General features: G+C 51.2%; 1 protein-coding gene and 1 long non-coding RNA gene across 2 annotated transcripts in view; both read right to left on the bottom strand.

Annotated features, from left to right (window-relative positions):
* Nucleotides 1–16,084, bottom strand: part of LOC132535454 (uncharacterized) — an 81,520-nt gene that overhangs the window by 11,399 nt on the left and 54,037 nt on the right. The window lies entirely within an intron of this gene.
* LOC132535461 (basic proline-rich protein-like) lies at nucleotides 12,108–13,751 on the bottom strand. The gene is made up of 3 exons (XM_060181367.1): nucleotides 13,604–13,751; nucleotides 12,755–13,491; nucleotides 12,108–12,456 (listed from the first exon to the last, which is right to left on the bottom strand). The coding sequence occupies exons 1-3, from the start codon at nucleotides 13,749–13,751 to the stop codon at nucleotides 12,184–12,186; spliced, it is 1,158 nt and encodes a 385-aa protein (XP_060037350.1). The 3' UTR covers nucleotides 12,108–12,183.

Below are 16,084 nucleotides of genomic sequence, written 5' to 3'. Positions count from 1 at the left end.
AACCCTGGAGGAAAAAAAACAAAATAGTAGTAATGAATCAAAAGCCACATTACACTGCTTACAACCTGGATTGTGGTTTTTTGCTGCCACCTTGTGGACACACTGAAGAATGCATCTGAGTAGAAAAGTTCATAACTCCACATCTTCAGAAAATAAATATTTTTACATCAGATGTCATTTAAAAAGTCTATAAAATGCATTGTGTGACTCTTATGAGCCTAGACAAGGGAGAATAGAAGTAACCGGTGGCACAGCCATATACAAATAATGTCAAAGGAAATAATTTATGGTGATATTGTGTATAATACAGCAAAAAGTAACAAAGGGATATTTCAAAGTTAACCCAATTACCAAATATTGTGATTATAACAATAAATATCTATTGTCTTCTTGAACTTTAAGCCAGCAGGAACCACTCTCTTCCTTTATAGAGCCTATATTTCCCCCAGTCCTGGAACCTTAGGGTGGGGCTCACTTTCTCTCTCAATTCATACCAAATGATATTGCATCAGCTGATCCCAACCTAATCAACACAAGGAGCCCCACCTCAGCATGCTTCACTTGAGACTGTTTCCAGAGACGTCGGGCATGGAATGTCAATCCCTCACCCTCATTTCTCGGGTGAGACCTTTCCTTTCATAGGATTCTCTAATTCCATTCCAGGAGGTTCACTTACTAACAAAGTTCCAAAACCTAAATATAGACCAGGTCCCATGAGATAGGGCATATGTTCACATGTATCCATAATTAGGGCAAAATATATACCTGAAAGCAAAAGTACACAATAGTCTGCAGTGAGTCAGTATCAAGTTCATAATGAAATAGCATTTAATTAGTCTTAGATACCCTCCTCACCTACTTCCTATTACAGTTCTCTCATTCACTCCAAAGCTAACCTTAGCAAAGCAAGGAATGCAAAAGCTGAATAAGGGTAAGAGACTGGCATACTTTAACGATGACTCTTTAGTCACTATCAGGCCACCCCATCAGCTGGGGCCCTAGTCTGGGAGTCCTGAGATTCCCAAACATACTTGATGGGCCTAGACCACGAATAAATCCCTCTCTCCATTGTTACTGGTCATCTCTATCAGGAACAACAAAATAGACCCCTTTGTGGGCCCCCCATAGGAACTCGCCCTCAACTTGGATCAACATCAGTAGAGAATGTCCCATTCTCCCTTCAGAATAGACAACATACTCTATGATACATCTGAGGAAGATGGGTTGATATGGGTGCAGCAAGGAACATTCCTGCTCATGACCACAGAATGTGAGCTCAGATCAACAGGGATGTGGAGGTCACATAGGCTTCTAAGCTGAATATGGGTCCCAGATCAGATCAAACTGATGGGGTTCACAGTCAACATTATTGATACCCATTTCCCATACTAGGGAGCTACTCTCTTCCCTGATCCAGCTTTCTGTTCCTTTCCCAGCCATGACATCATCTCCCCAGACAATAACGTGGATCCATTGGTATATCAGATTTCAGGCTCAGGGAAAAAAACAAGTACAGCCACAGGCCCTTTGGAATATAACTAAAATATGCCTACTAGCTATCTACAAAGTGGAGACCCCCCCAACTGCTCCTCTGCACTATTCCAGCCTTTAAGTTCATGACTGTTCAAAAATTTGTTTGGCTTTGTATGCTAACTCTCTTTTCAGCCACCAGGTTCCAGATGCTAGCAGGATGCCGAACAGACTTCCCTGGACAGACAACCCCACCAATGTGTCCTGGAGCCCCACTTCTCCAGAGCCCTGCCCCACTAGGGAAAGAGAGAGGCAGGCTGGGAGTGTGGATCCACCTGCCAGAGCCCATGTTCAGCAGGGAAGCAATTACAGAAGCCAGACCTCCCACCTTCTGCATCCCACAATGACCCTGTGTTCATACTCCCAGAGGCATAAAGAATAGGAAAGCAGGGAGTCAGGGAGTAGCTCAGTGGATTAAGCACATGTGGCCCGAAGCACAAGGACCGGCATAAGGATCCCGGTTCAAACCCCGGCTCCCCACTTGCAGGGGAGTCCCTTCACAGGCGGTGAAGCAGGTCTGCAGGTGTCTGTCTTTCTCTCCCCTCTCTGTCTTCCCCTCCTCTCTCCATTTCTCTCTGTCCTATCCAACAACAACAGCATTAATTACAACAACAATAACTACTACAATAATTATAAAAACAAGGGCAACAAAACGGGAAATAAATATATATTTTTTAATTTTTTAAAAATATTTTATTTATTTATTTATTCCCTTTTGTTGCCCTTGTTGTTTTATTGTTGTAGTTATTATTGTTGTTGTTGTCATTGTTGGATAGGACAGAAAGAAATGGAGAGAGGAGAGGAAGACAGAGAGGGGGAGAGAAAGACAGACACCTGCAGACTGCTTCACCGCCTGTGAAGCAACTCCCCTGCAGGTGGGGAGCTGGGGTTCGAACCGGGATCCTTATTCCGGTCCTTGTGCTTTGCGCCACCTGCGCTTAACCCGCTGCGCTACAGCCCGACTCCCGGGAAATAAATATTTTTTAAAAGAATAGGAAAGCTATCGGGTGGGGATGGGATACAGAGATCTGGTGGTGGGATTGTGTGGAGCTGTACCCCTCTTATCCCATGGTTTTGTCAATGTTTCCTTTTTGTAAATAAAAAGTAATAAAATTGCACTGTGTGAAAACCTGAGTTCTCCTTTGCACAAAATAGTGAGCAACCCACAAAACGCTTAGAAACAACTTAGGTTGTATTGCTGGCACCGAGCCCCAGCAATAAACCTGGAGGAAAAAACCAACAAAATAATAATAATAAATAAAAAGCCACATTTATACTGAATGCTTAGAAACAACTTGGGTTGTGGTGTTTTGCTGCCACCATGTGGACACACTGAAGAATGCATCTGAGTAGAAAAGTTCCTAACTCTCCACATCTTCTTCAGATAATATACTTTTACATGAAATGTCATTAAGCAACAAGGGCAACAAGGGAATAAAAAAATAAATAAAAATAATAATTGAAATGTCATTAAAAAACAGTCTTAAAATGCCCTGTGTACAAAACCTGAGTTCTCCTTTGCACAAAATGGTTAGCAACCCACACAATGCTTAGAAACAACCTGGGTTGTGGTGTGTTGCTGAATAGAAAAGTTCATAACTCTCCACATCTCCTTCAGATAAATATTTTTACATGAAATGTCATTAAAAAACAGTCTTTTAAAATGCCCTGTGTGAAAACCTGAGTTCTCCTTTGCACAAAATGGTGAGCAACCCACACAACGCTTAGAAACAACCTGGGTTGTGGTGTGTTGCTGCCGCCTTGTGGACACAGCACAGAATGCACCTGAACAGAGGAATTCAGAAACTCCCAGTGTAGCTTGATATACTCAGAGACATGGGTCCCTGCACTTAAATATTACAGAGGGCGAGGGAGACAGCATAATGGCGATGCCAAGAGACCCTCCTGCCTGAGGTTGTGAGGTCCCTGGTTCGAGCCCCTGCACCACCATCAGCCAGAGCTGAGCACGGACTGGTAAACTAGTAGCAGTAGAGGCAGTGGCAGCAGCAGGACTAGTAGGAGTGGCAGCAGTAACGCAGAAGCTGGGGAGGAGGCTCAGTGGTGGAGAGAAGGTCTGGAATGTATGATCCCAGAGTCAATCCCTGCCCCTCCTGGGCCTGGTGGTTTCTCTGGAGCCCTTCCCCTCACTACATGGGAAGAAAGTGTTTTCTTTCATTCTTTCTCTATTTGTTTTCATGATCTTTACTTATTTATTGGATAGAGTCAGCCAGAAATAGAGAAGGGTGCAATAGAGAAGGCAAGAGGCAGAGACACCTGCAGCCCTGCTTCACCCCTCACAAGCTTTCACCATGCAGGTGGGGACTGGGGGCTCGAACCCAGGTCCTTGTGCATTGCAACATGTGTGCTCAACCAGGCACACCACTCCCTAGGCCCTCATTTTAATTTCATTACTGGGTGGTTAATGGTTTACAGTTGACAGTAAAATAAAATAGTTTGCACATGCAAACAATTTTCCAGTTTCCCACATAACAATTCACCCCTCAGGGCCTCCACTGCCTCCTCTGCCTTCCAGAACCTGAACACACACACACACACACACACACACACACACACACACACACACACACACACACACATACCCCAGAGTCTTTTACTTTGCTGCAATACCCCAAAGAAAGTGTTTTCAATGAATGAATACAGGCCTACTGCTCAGGAATGAATACAGGCTTCTCAGGACAGAAACTCTGAGCCCTCGGGGAGGTCGACCAACACACCAGAGAGCAGTAGCTTCAGCCAGACCTCCCTGAACACGCCCATCTCGTCTGATCTCGGAAGCTAAGCAGGGTCGGGCCTGGTTAGTACTTGGGAGACAGGACCTGCATGGTGGTGTGTTGCCGCCCCCTTGTGGACACGCTGCAGAGTGCACCTGACTGGGGAGAAACTCAGACTCCCAGGTTGTGTTTGATCTTCACAGACTTGCCACATCATATGGAAATAAGAGAGGTGCTGGAGAGCTGGGTGCCTGGTGGACGGCTGCTCTTGAATGTCTGAGGTCCAGGACCAAGCACCCAGCCACCACATGAGAGACGACAGCAGGAGGAACATTCCCCAGAATCTTTTTGTTGCCCTTATTGTTTTTCATTGTTGTTGTAGTTATTGTTGTTGTTGTTATTTATGTCGTTGTTGGATAGGACAGAGAGAAATGGAGAGCGGAGGGGAAGACAGAGAGGAGGAGAGAAAGATAGACACCTGCAGACTGCTTATGAAGCGACTCCCCTGCAGGTGGGGAGCTGGGGGCTCGAACTGGGATCCTTGTGCCAGTCCTTATGCTTCGTGCCACGTGCGCTTAACCTGCTGTGCTACACCCTGACTCCCCTCGCGACACTTTTACTTTAAAAAAAAATCCCTACTAACTGGATTCTGTTTGGACTGTGATGTTTGCAGCTGTTTTCTGTGACAATGCTTACAGAGATTATTCAGTCTTGGCTGGATAGTTGAGACAGTGGCACTCACAGCCCACTCTGTGTGCCTGGCGCAGCTGCAGGCAGTGTGGCCTCAGAGGTGAACATCTGGGCCCTCTAGCACTAAGCCATCTCTAGATCAAAGTCCAGATCAGTGTCTGTCCTGGCCTTCTTTCTTAATATTCTAATCTTTAAAATAATTTGTTTAACTTTCTTTAATTTGACAGGAAAGAGAAATTGAGAGAGAGGGCAGAAGAGAGAGGGCAGATAGAGAGGGACAGACAGGGAGACACCTGCAGCCCTGATTCACCACTTCCTTTTCCTTTTTTTTTTTTTTAAATTCAATCAGATTCCAAAGAACAACATCACAGGGGAAGTTTCACAGGGTCGGGGAAATGCAGTGCTGTCTCCATCTCTTCTTTCTCTCTCTCCTTCTCTCTTCATATACTTTTATCTTCTAAGTCACCCCCCACACCTGATAAAGCAAGGAGTCCGGCATGGCCAGAGAACCCTGCAGACCGCCTACTTACACAGATATGCTCCCAGTTAAATAAACAAAGAAATGCTAAATAAACAAACACATAATAGCTCATGTCAACATCAGTTCGCATCAAGGAGGACGCACTTCCCAGATAATCTGCACAGTGCACACGTTACAGTCCAGCGAAAACCCGGGCCTCTCAGTAAAAGAGGACTGAGCCCACAGGGAGGTAGGCACACACACCAGAGAGCAGTAGCCTCAGGAGAAGGGCAGCTTCCCTGCTCCTTGGAGGCCTGATTCCACAGACCGTATCTGAATGGTCGGTCATCACAGACCCCTGAATTTCGGGCTCTGTTGCCACCTCCTGGCCATGCCACAGGACCGAGATGGTAGGGTTGCTGTCAGCTGGGGCGGGGTGGGGTGGCAGATGCTTACAGGGGCCAGAAGGTATGTCTGTGAAAACAACTGGTTCGGAGATCATTTCCACCAATAAAGTGACTTTTTTTTCCTAAAGAAAATAATGTCCTGGGCTGGGGAGACAGCATAATGGTTCTGCAAAAAACTTTGATGCCTGAGGCCCCAAAGGCGCAAATTCAATCCCTGAGCTACCAGAAACCAGAAATGAGAGGTGCTCTGGTCTCTTCTCTCTCTCTCTTTTTCTCTCTCTCACTAAAAATAAAATATTAAAAAATATATGTCCTAAAATGAGCTGTATCCATCTGAGTCTAGTTCAAACAGGAAAATATTTCTCTCGAAAAACTGGGGGGGGGGGGTCTAGGAAATGGTGCAGTGGATGAAGCCTTGGGCTCTCAAGCATGAGGTCCCAGGTTCAATCCCTGATAGCATATGTACCATAATGATGTCTGGTTTTCTTGCTGATTCTCTCTCTCTCTCTCTCTCTCTCTCCTATCTTTCTCATTAAGAAGTCTTTACATATAGTTAATAGTAACAACTCCCAGAAGATGTCAGTGCAAAACTGGAAAAGTTGGAGCTACAAAAACACACGTGGGGCATTGTTTTAGGGGTGGCAGTGCATGTTACCTATGGGAGGCCGAGGGAATTCTCCAGACTCTCCACAACTTCTACTTTTTTTTTTTTTTTTTAACCAGAGCACTGCTCAGCTCTGGCTTATGGTGGTGTGGGGAATTGAACTTTGGAGCCTCAGGCATGGCAGTTTGTTTGCAGAACCATTATGCTGTCTACCCCCGCTCCACTTCTACTTACTGGCAAAATGATGACATGTGAACAGCAAGAGAGAAAAGTCCTGGTGGGTAGCCTGCTCCCTCCCCCGTCAGGAGAGTGCGGGGCCATCTCTGTTCTCTGTAGACAGGACCTTGTTCTTTTCTTTTTCCTTTCTTTCTTTTTCTTTAGTTGCCACCAAGGCTGTCACTGGGGTTCGATGCCAGCACTAGGAATCCACCACTCCTAGCACCTACCCCTGAAATTTCACACTTAATGCACACACGCTGATGTCATGTTTTGCTACAAAGCCTTAAAGCGAGACAGGCAAAAGACAAGCAAATCAACCAGTAAGACTGAACTCCACTTTACCTGTGCTGAGAGGAGCGGACGGCCTGATGGAAGGGGCACAGAGTTGAGGAACACCCCCAGTTCCTGCGGGCTGTGTCCCTCTGGCCCTGGGACGGGACCCGGAAGCAGGGAAGGTGGACACGCAGCGCATGTCCGCAGGCTCCTGGCCCGGCTGCACCTGCTTCTCCAGGTCCCGCCCCACCAGCGCCCACCCGCGCCCTCTAGCGCCCACTGGAGCCACGGCAGCATCCTGGGATGACTCCTGGGGCCCAGGCCCTGGGGCCCCCAGGCCACATTCTCTGCAGGAGCTGGGAGGCTCCCACCCCAATTCTGAGCAAGCACTGAGCACTGAAGCATTTGAAATTTATCACGCGTCTAATTCAATGTGTTTGCAAACTGACAAGCGGCTGAGAAAGGATGATCCCATTGCTTGCTTCTCCCGCCCCTCAGAAGTCTGAGACGGAGAGAGATAAGAACTGAGACATCCAGACATTAGGACTGAAAGGGACTTGCTTTCTCCCCTTTACATATCAAACTGGACGCACCCCGACTCGCTTCATGCACACTGTTGAGGGGCCTGTCCCCTTCCTTTAATCCCTTAAGGATTTATTGATTCATGAGGTTGTGAGGCAGAGTCAGAGAATCACTGGAACACACACACACACACACACACACACACACTGGATGGAACTTAGTTTATGTGAAATCAGAGGTGCAAATTAAACACCGGCTTCACACGTGTTTGCACTTAGCTGTCAACTAATCACTTGGCGCAGAGGAATAAACTCAAGGCAGGTGTGTCGGGGCGGACGGGGCAGGAATGGTGCTTAGTCATTCAGCCTGATGACTTTCATCCTTCCAGGTTTTTTTTATTCCCTTTTGTTGCCCTTGTGGTTTTATATATGCAAGGACCTGTGCAAGGATCTCGGTTCAAGCCCCCAGCTCCCTACCTGCAGGGGGAAGCTTCACAAGCAGCAAAGCAGGTCTGAGGTATCTCTCTCTCTCTCTTTCCTTCTTTATCTCCTCCTCCTCTCTCAATTTCTTTCTGTCCTATCCAACAAAAAGAAAAAAATGGCGGTCCTGGTGGTGATGCACTTGGTTGAGCACACACATTACAGTGCTCAAGGACCCAGGTTCAAGCCCCTGGTCTCCACCTGCAGGGGGAAAGCTTTCCGAGTGGTGAAGCAGGGCTGTAGGTGTCTCTCTCCCTCCCTATCCCCCTCTCCCCTCTCAATTTCTCTCTGTCTCTATCCAGTAATAAATAAATAAAATTTTAAAAAGGAAAAAATGGCAGTCAGGAACAGTGAATTCATGGTGCCAGCACCGAGCCCCACCAATAACCCTGGAGGCAAGAGAGAGAAGAAAGAGAAAGATTTATAGACCATTTTCATGCGTGACAAGAGTATTCTCTGGAACTTCTCCAGGGCTGCAGCTCTTACCACTTCCCTTAACTAAAGAAAAAAAAACTCCACTTTTCTTATTGGCTAGGACAGAGAGAAATTGAGAGAGGGGTGAGAGAGGGAGAGAAAGACACCTGCGGATGTGCTTTGCTGCTTGTGAAGTGTCCTCCCCCCGCAGCTGGGAAGCAGGGACTCAAACCCCAATCCTTGCATTTACTACTATGTGCACTTAACCAGCAGCCCCTTCAGTGCAATTTAATGACCATTAAGATTAGTAGTAGAGGGAGTTGGGCAGTAGTGCAGTGGGTTAAGTGCACGTGACACGAAGCGGAGGGACCAGCTTAAGGATCCCGGTTCGGTTCGAGCCCCCAACTCTCCACCTTCAGGGGAGTCGCTTCACAGGTGGTGAAGCAGGTCTGCAGGTGTCTGTCTTTCTCTCCCCCTCTCTGTCTTCCCCTCCTCTCTCCATTTCTCTCTGTCCTATCCAACAAAGATATCAATAACCATAACAATGTTAAACAACAAGGGCAACAAAAGGGAAAATAAATAAATATTAAAAAAATAAAAATAAAAAGATTAGTAGTAGAATGTGAGCTCAGACCTACAGGGATGCAGAGGTTACACACGCTCCTGTGCTATGGGCTTCAGATCAAATCGATGGGTTTACAATTAAGAATATTTACATACTTTTCCCATATTTGGGAGCTACTCTCTTCCCTGATCCAGCTTTCTAGTCCTTTTTCCAACTATGACACCATCCCCCAGACAATAACCACCTGCATTTTAGATGTCAGGCTCAGGCAAAAGCTAGCACAGTTATGGGCCCCTTGGAATAGACCTAAAATAGACCTACTACCTTTTTCCAAAACAGACCCCAAGTCTTCATCTGCAATATTCTTGCCTCTAGGTTCATGATTAGTCAACAATCTGCTCTGCTTTATATCTTAACTTTTTTCAGCCACCAGGTTCCAGATGCTACCATGATGCCAACCTGACTTCTCAGAACAGACAACCCCACCAATGTGTCCTGGAGCCGCGCCTCCCCAGAGCCCTGCCCCACTAGGGAAAGAGAGAGACAGGCTGGGAGTGTGGATCCACCTGCCAGAGCCCATGTTCAGCAGGGAAGCAATTACAGAAGCCAGACCTTCCACCTTCTGCTCCCCATAATGATCCTGGGTTTATACTCCCTGAGGGATAAAGAATAGGAAAGCTATCAGGGGAGGGGATTGGATACAGAGTTCTTGGGATGGGAACTGTACCCCTCTTATCCTATAGTCTTGTCAGTATTTCCATTTTAAAAAGAAAGAAAAAGATGTAGTAACAGTGGGCTGAGGAGATGGCGTAATGGTTCTGCACAGACTCTCCTGCCTGGAGCTCTGAGGTCCCAGGCTCAGCCCCAGCACCACCATCAGTCAGAGCTGAGCAGGGCTCTGGCATCTTTGTATCTTTCTCTGTGTGTCTCTCATTAAGAGAAGAAGCGTAGAGCTAAGGAGACATCATAATGTTGATTGATGCAAGACTTTCATGTGTGAGGCTCTGAAGTCCCACTAGGGAAAGACAGACACAGGCTGGGGGTGTGGATCCACCTGCCAACATCCATGTCCAGCGGAGAAGCAATGACAGAAGCCAGAACTCCCACCTTCTGCTCCCCAAAAAGAATTTTGGTCCATACTCCCTGAGGGGTAAGTGATAAGGGAAGATGACAAGAGGGCTCTGAATTCCAAATCCATCAGGATCGCAAAGAGAAAAAGAAAAAAGAAAAAAAAAACAGAAAAGACCCTTGGAAGTAGTAGGTATGACTTTGAAAGGAAGAGACGATAGGACTGTAGGAAAAATGGGCAAATATATATATAAATATAGACAGTTATAGAAATAATAGTCAACCCGTATCTGTGACCCCAGAACTACTGGTTTCCAATGGAAGGGACGCGGACACAGAACTCTGGTGGTGGGAATGGTGTGGAATTATACGCGTTATTTCATAATTTTACAAATCAATGTTAAATCACTAATCAAATTTAAAAAAGAAACTTACAACTTTCACTTATTGCTTTTAAAAATATTTTATTTGTTGAATATAGAGACAGAAACTCAGAGGGAAGGGATGGATAGCCAGAGAGAAGCAGTTCTGCGTCACCACTCATGGAAGTTTCTCCTCTGCAGGTGGGGACCATGGGCTTGAACCTGGGTCCTTGTGAACTGTGACATGTGCGCTCTACCAGGTGTGCCACCACCCAGCCCCCACTTATTATTTTTGAGAATGAACTCTCCAAGTGACTTTTTCTCTTTATAGTAATCCTTTGGAAAATTCTGTGTCAGGTCCGTTTTCCAGGGCCTAGGAGGTAGTGTGATCCCAGGTCCAATCCCAGCACTATGGAGCAGAGCTGAGCACTGCTTTGGTAAACAAACAAATGGGCCCTGTGGCTCAGCAGGTAGCACAGTGGAGAAAGCATTAGACTGGACTCTCAAGAAGCATGGGGTTCCAAGTTCAACCCCAGAGGAATCAAACTCAGGACCTCATGTGTGAGGAACCAACACTCCACCCGTGGCACCACTTCTCTGTTGTATGCTTTACATTGGGTTGTTCTAGTTCTCCCCCGCCAAGAGAATTGGATCAGTCCAGTTAGTTTCGCAGCCGCTTGGCCCCGCCCCTGGGAACCCCGAGAGAGTTCGAGAGTGCCAGAGTTCCAGAGTTCGGCAGTTGGAGAGTTGCAGAGTTCGAGAGTGCTTGGTGCCGCTGCAGGGGGAAAGAGGCAGCCGAGTTCTGTTTGGTGATTAGCTTGTCTTAGTTTATAAATCGTTGTTCCTGAATAAAAAAATACAGCTTCCCTGCCCAGCCGTATGTCTCTGGTCGTCTCTGTTACCCGCCCGTGAAGCTAGCCCGGCCAGCTGGAGCCTCCGAATTTTAACAACACTTCCCAGGCTGCTGAGAAGTTAAATCTTAGGGTGTCACTACAGCCTGTGTAAACAAGCTGAATGAGTAGCACCCTTACTGATCACCTTGGTGTCCAAAGGACGGGCTGCAGATGTGAACAGAGTAGGTGTGCTCCCTGGGAAACTGGAGATCAAGTAATGGCTTAAAGCTGAGCAGTGTCTGTGCCCAGTTTCTTGGCTGTGAGCCCAGCCCAGCCCCCTCACCATCCTCTGGCATGAATTTAATCTCAGCCTCAGTGCGTTCTTGTCATTGTCTCTTGATGTCGATAACCCGAATAGATCAAAAACGATTCATGCAGGTGCAAAAGCTGTCCCTCTTAAAATGCAGAGGGGCTTTGCAGGACCACCTGGTGGGGCACCCCCTGCCCCCCGCCCCCGTCTTGAGGACATCAGAGAGGACAGCACCTAGTACAGGCTGGCCCACCCACAGCCTGTGCCCAGGGTCAGTCCCCCCACCCCCACCCCCCACTCTGCACCCAGCACTCCAGCCTCCCCTCCCAGCAGAAGGAATCTGCAGCGTGACTTCCCTGCCTCCTGTTCTGAGCCCCTGCTGGCCACACCATCCACAGGTGGCTGGCCTTCTAGGGGCAACATCTGGCCATCTCTGTCCCTGAAATGCTGAGTGACCTCAGGGCAGTCACTCACCCTCTCTGAGCCACGAGGAGGCGGAAGCTAGAGGGGGGACGGCTGGGGTCCGCAGCTCCCCCGAGCCCCACACCCCTCTGTGAACAGACATGAGTGCTGGCCGCGCAGCAAACCCAGGGTGGGTGGGGAAGGGGTGCCGAACAGACACACAGGAGGCGCCTGAGGAGGGCAGAGTCAGGTTTACTGAGGGCTATAGGACTGAGTACTTTTGTAGCCAGCTTCCCTTGTCTTAATTGTGATGCTAAAAAAGAATTAAATAAAAACCCACTCTGCACTTCCACAAGCTCTCAGGGCTTGGGGCCTCCCAGCACCCTCTGGGGCACACAGCCCCGTCCCTAGGGACTGGTGATGAACTGGACACAGCCTTGGCCATCACGAGGCCATGCTGATATCGGGGTAGCCACACGTAGGAAGCCACCCATCCTTGGTGCCCTGCTCTCGCCAGCTGGCTCCTGAGGGTGAGGTCCCTGGCCTGGTCGAGGGCCCTCAAGTCCTTCCTGAGACCTCCATGTCCCTGCAAGAGGGTGCCCCAAGTCACACCTGCTGCTCAGGACTGTAGGGCCACTAACAGGTGACATACTTCTCCCACTCTGAGCCTGCATGGGGCTCCTCGGCTCTCTGCTGGGCAAACATGATGCCACAGGGCACTGGGTGACCCAGCACCCCCAAACGTGTTCCAGTGTCCGGGTGGCAGGGCCTGGCCCCCTGGGTGTGTGTGTGTGGTGGGGGGACTAAGTTCTGCCTGTGTTTGTGGTCTGGGCTTCCCGCCCTGCAGGCGGGTGGTCTGTCCCCATTTCCCTGTGTCCCCTCACCTTGGGCAGGTCCGTGGCCCCCCGGATGCGCAGGGCCACCCGCTCGCCGTCGGGGTGGATCTTGGCCACGTGCTTCCACATGCGCTCCCAGGTGGCCTCGTCCACAGGCAGCCCCCCCGCGGTTGACAAAGAAGGGGACACCGCCATCGCGCAGGTCCTCGTCGCCGTCCTCCTCCGCGGGGCCGGGTTCCTCCGTCCCCTCCCTGGAGTCGGGCTCCAGGCAGCGCAGCGGCGAGGGGGCGGCCCCCGCGGCCCTGCGACCCCCGGGCATGGCGGGCGCTGCTCACGGGCCGGCGCCCCCCCTCGGGGGCCGGGACATGGGCGCCCCGGGCTGTCCGGCAGGCGGGGGGCGCTCACACCATCGCCGGCAGCCCCGGGTCCGAGCGCCCCTGGAACAATGACGCGGCGGGGACACTGAGGCAGCAGCTCCGCCCGCGGTCGCAGGGGGTCCCCACCCCGGATCTGGGGGGCGGTTTCTGCAGAAGCTTCGCGCCGAGCAGCGGGAGCAGCGGACGAGCGGGGGTCCCCGCAACCGGAGGCTTTGTCTCGGGGCCGGGCGGGGATCTGGGGGGACCTGGGCGGGGATCTGTGGTGCTGAGGGGGCCGGGCGGGGACCTGGGATGCTGGGGGGCCCGGGCAGGGATGTGGGGTGCTGGAGATGCTGCGTGGGAGCCCGAGCGGGGATCTGGGGGGACCCGGGCGGGGATCTGGGGGGACCTGGGCGGGGATCTGGGATGCTGGGGGGCCCGGGCAGGGATGTGGGGTGCTGGGGACCTGGGAGGGGATCTGGGGGCGCTGGGGGGACCCGGGGCGCTGGGAGACCTTAGGGGGCCTAGGGGGCTCCCAGACCCTGGAAGGGCTGGCGCAGCGCCGACTGGCGACAGCGGCGACAGGGCGACAGGGCGACAGGGCGCGGGTCCGAGGGCGCAAATCCGGCTGCAGCTGCGAGCCGAGGCCCCTTCCCGGCCCCGCCCGCCGCCCACCCCGCGCCGCGCATGCGCCACCCCCCTTAAAGGGCCCGCGCGTCCTCCGGGATCCTCCCGCCGCTCCTCCCCCACCCCCCACCCCGCCGCGACTTCCCTCTGGGGTGCGGGTGGCGGCTCCTGTCATCTCTGCCGGGACATCAGGGCGCCAGGAGGAGCGTAGAGGCCGAAGGTCCCCTCCCCGGGGTGGGTGTGGGTCGGGGGGCTGGGGGGTGACCCTGGGGGCCATCAGAGGTGAATTCAGCGCCCGCAGCCCGGCTTCAGAACTCGGCCCCGCCCATCACCGCCCTCTGCGGGCCTCAGTTTCCCCATCTGGCGCCAGAGCCGCCCAGGGGCAGGGACATCTGGAGGGCAGACTCTCCGCCCTGGAGCCAATGTGGACCCTTCCCCCATCGTCCTCCTGGGCACCTGCTGGCACCCGCTGGCAGAGTGGGGGTGGGTGGGCGATGGCTGCGGCATTTCTCGCTGTCACCTGCTCTGACTAGTGGACATGGCCTGTCCTCACTTGAGCCCGGACGAAGGAGGCCTCAAAGAACCATGGCGTGCACAGCCTGCTCCCCCATCCGCTCCTTCAAATTGCCCCTGGGTCCCACCGGGTGAGAGAGCAGAGCAGGTGGTCGGTCTGGAGAGGTGGCAACTTCCAGAAACTTAGTTAAGCCGGGTGTGTGTGTGTGTGTGTGTGTGTGTGTGTGTGTGTGTGTCTACAGAATAGCTCACCTGGACAGCGTGCTGTTTTGCCATGTGTGTGACCCAGGTTCAAGTGCTGTGGTCTGTGGTCTCTTTCTCTAAATTAATGAATTAATCAATTAATTAAAAAGGGATGATCTCTTAGGCTCACGGAGCTGAACAGTCGCCCCTGCGGCCCCTGGTCCTGTCGGTGGGGAGTGGGTCTCAGAGTGGGTTCTAAGGTCACGGGGCTGGAGAGACCCAGTGTGGACTTAAACTGAAGTTTTATTTCTCCAGTTGCCTAACTCTCACCCTGAACTCGGTTGGCTTCCTGTGCTGTAAAAGATGTCTGCAAGTTTTTTGTTTTTGTTTTGAGAGAGAGAGACTGACTAGAGCACTCCACATCCCTGGATCTCCCTGGTGCTGTGCTTGGTGCTACCACACGGTGCCAGGGATTGAACCCAGGGCCTGATTTGTAGGAGTGTGGTGGGGTGGGAGGTGAGGTGGCACGGAGGAGAGAGCACAGCACTCATCCTGCATAGTACTCCCATGTGGCGCAGGAGTTAGACGAAGGCCTGATGTGGAGAGACACAGACACCTCGAGAGAAGGGAGAGACAGCACAGCACAGCACCTGTCCCACGTGGAGCTGGGGCTCAAACCAGGGTCTTGTGCCTGGCTGAATGTGTGCTCTACTGGGGGCCGGGTGGGAGCGCAGCGGGTTAAGTGCACATAGTACAAAGCGCAAGGACCCACGCTAGGATCCCGGTTCGAGCCCCCGGCTCCCCACCTGCAGGGGAGTCACTTCACAGGCGGTGAAGCAGGTCTGCAGGTGACTGTCTTTCTCTCCCCCCCCCGGTCTTCCCTTCTCTCCATTTCTCTCTGTCCTATCCAACAACAATAACATCAGTGGCAACAATAACAATAACAACAACAAGGGCAACAAGATGGGAAAATGGCGTCCGGGAGCAGTGGATTTGTAGTGCAGACACTGAGCCCCAGCGATAACCCTGGAGCGGGCGGGAAGTGTGCTCTACTGAGTGAGCTGTCTCTAGTCTCTGCGTTTGCTTGTTTGTTCTTTTTGACTCACACCTGTGAGTGGCTGCTGCGTGCCTGCTCTGTGTCCTGTGTCTGTCAGGGGCCTGGGGAGGGGTCTGGGGGTCTCCTGGCCCACTGGACTCCTCAGTGTCACTGAGGACCCTGAAAAGCCACTTCTGCAGAGATTCTGGGGACATTGGTTTGGGCAGGGCTCAGACAGCCATATTTGGGAGAAACTGGTGTGTGGCTGGATTTGAACACCCCTAAAATCTGACCTCACTAAGGCCCAGAGACATTGGACTTCCACATATGAGGCCCTGAGTTCCATCCCCGGCATTGTGTGTGCCAAAGAGATGCTTTCTTTCTTTCCTTCCTTCTCTCTTTCTCATTAATAGATAATTTTTTTTTGAAAGCCTGATCTCCCCCAGGGAAGTGTCTTGCTCAGATCAGCTGAAAGCCTGACTCAGGGTGAGTCTGCCCTTCCTCAATTCTGAGGGAACTTGAGTCATTTTGAATCAAGAAGCGTCTGCCTTTAATCCCTGCTGCCTGCCTCAGACTGTGTGTAGTGTCTGCAACTCACAGCTCAGCCACGCCGGAGGTGTCTGTAGGACAGCAGGAGGAGGCTGTGTGACGATGAGCTCAAGG

Source organism: Erinaceus europaeus, chromosome 22, assembly GCF_950295315.1.
Source record: "Erinaceus europaeus chromosome 22, mEriEur2.1, whole genome shotgun sequence".
In the NCBI taxonomy this organism is placed as follows: Eukaryota; Metazoa; Chordata; class Mammalia; order Eulipotyphla; family Erinaceidae; genus Erinaceus; species Erinaceus europaeus.
Note: the sequence above shows the minus strand (reverse complement) of the source record. Positions and strands in the feature narration are given on the sequence as shown.

Bases quoted from the DNA above. Each gene is read 5' to 3' on its own strand.
- LOC132535461 (XM_060181367.1), bottom strand. From the start codon at position 13,751: ATGCGCGGCGCGGGGTGGGCGGCGGGCGGGGCCGGGAAGGGGCCTCGG. The intron at 13,492-13,603 runs GTCTGGGAGCCC...CGGGCCCCCCAG, and splicing joins GCTGCGCCAGCCCTTCCAGG to CATCCCAGATCCCCGCCCAG. The intron at 12,457-12,754 runs GTGAGGGGACAC...ACCCTCTTGCAG, and splicing joins GGGCCACGGACCTGCCCAAG to GGACATGGAGGTCTCAGGAA.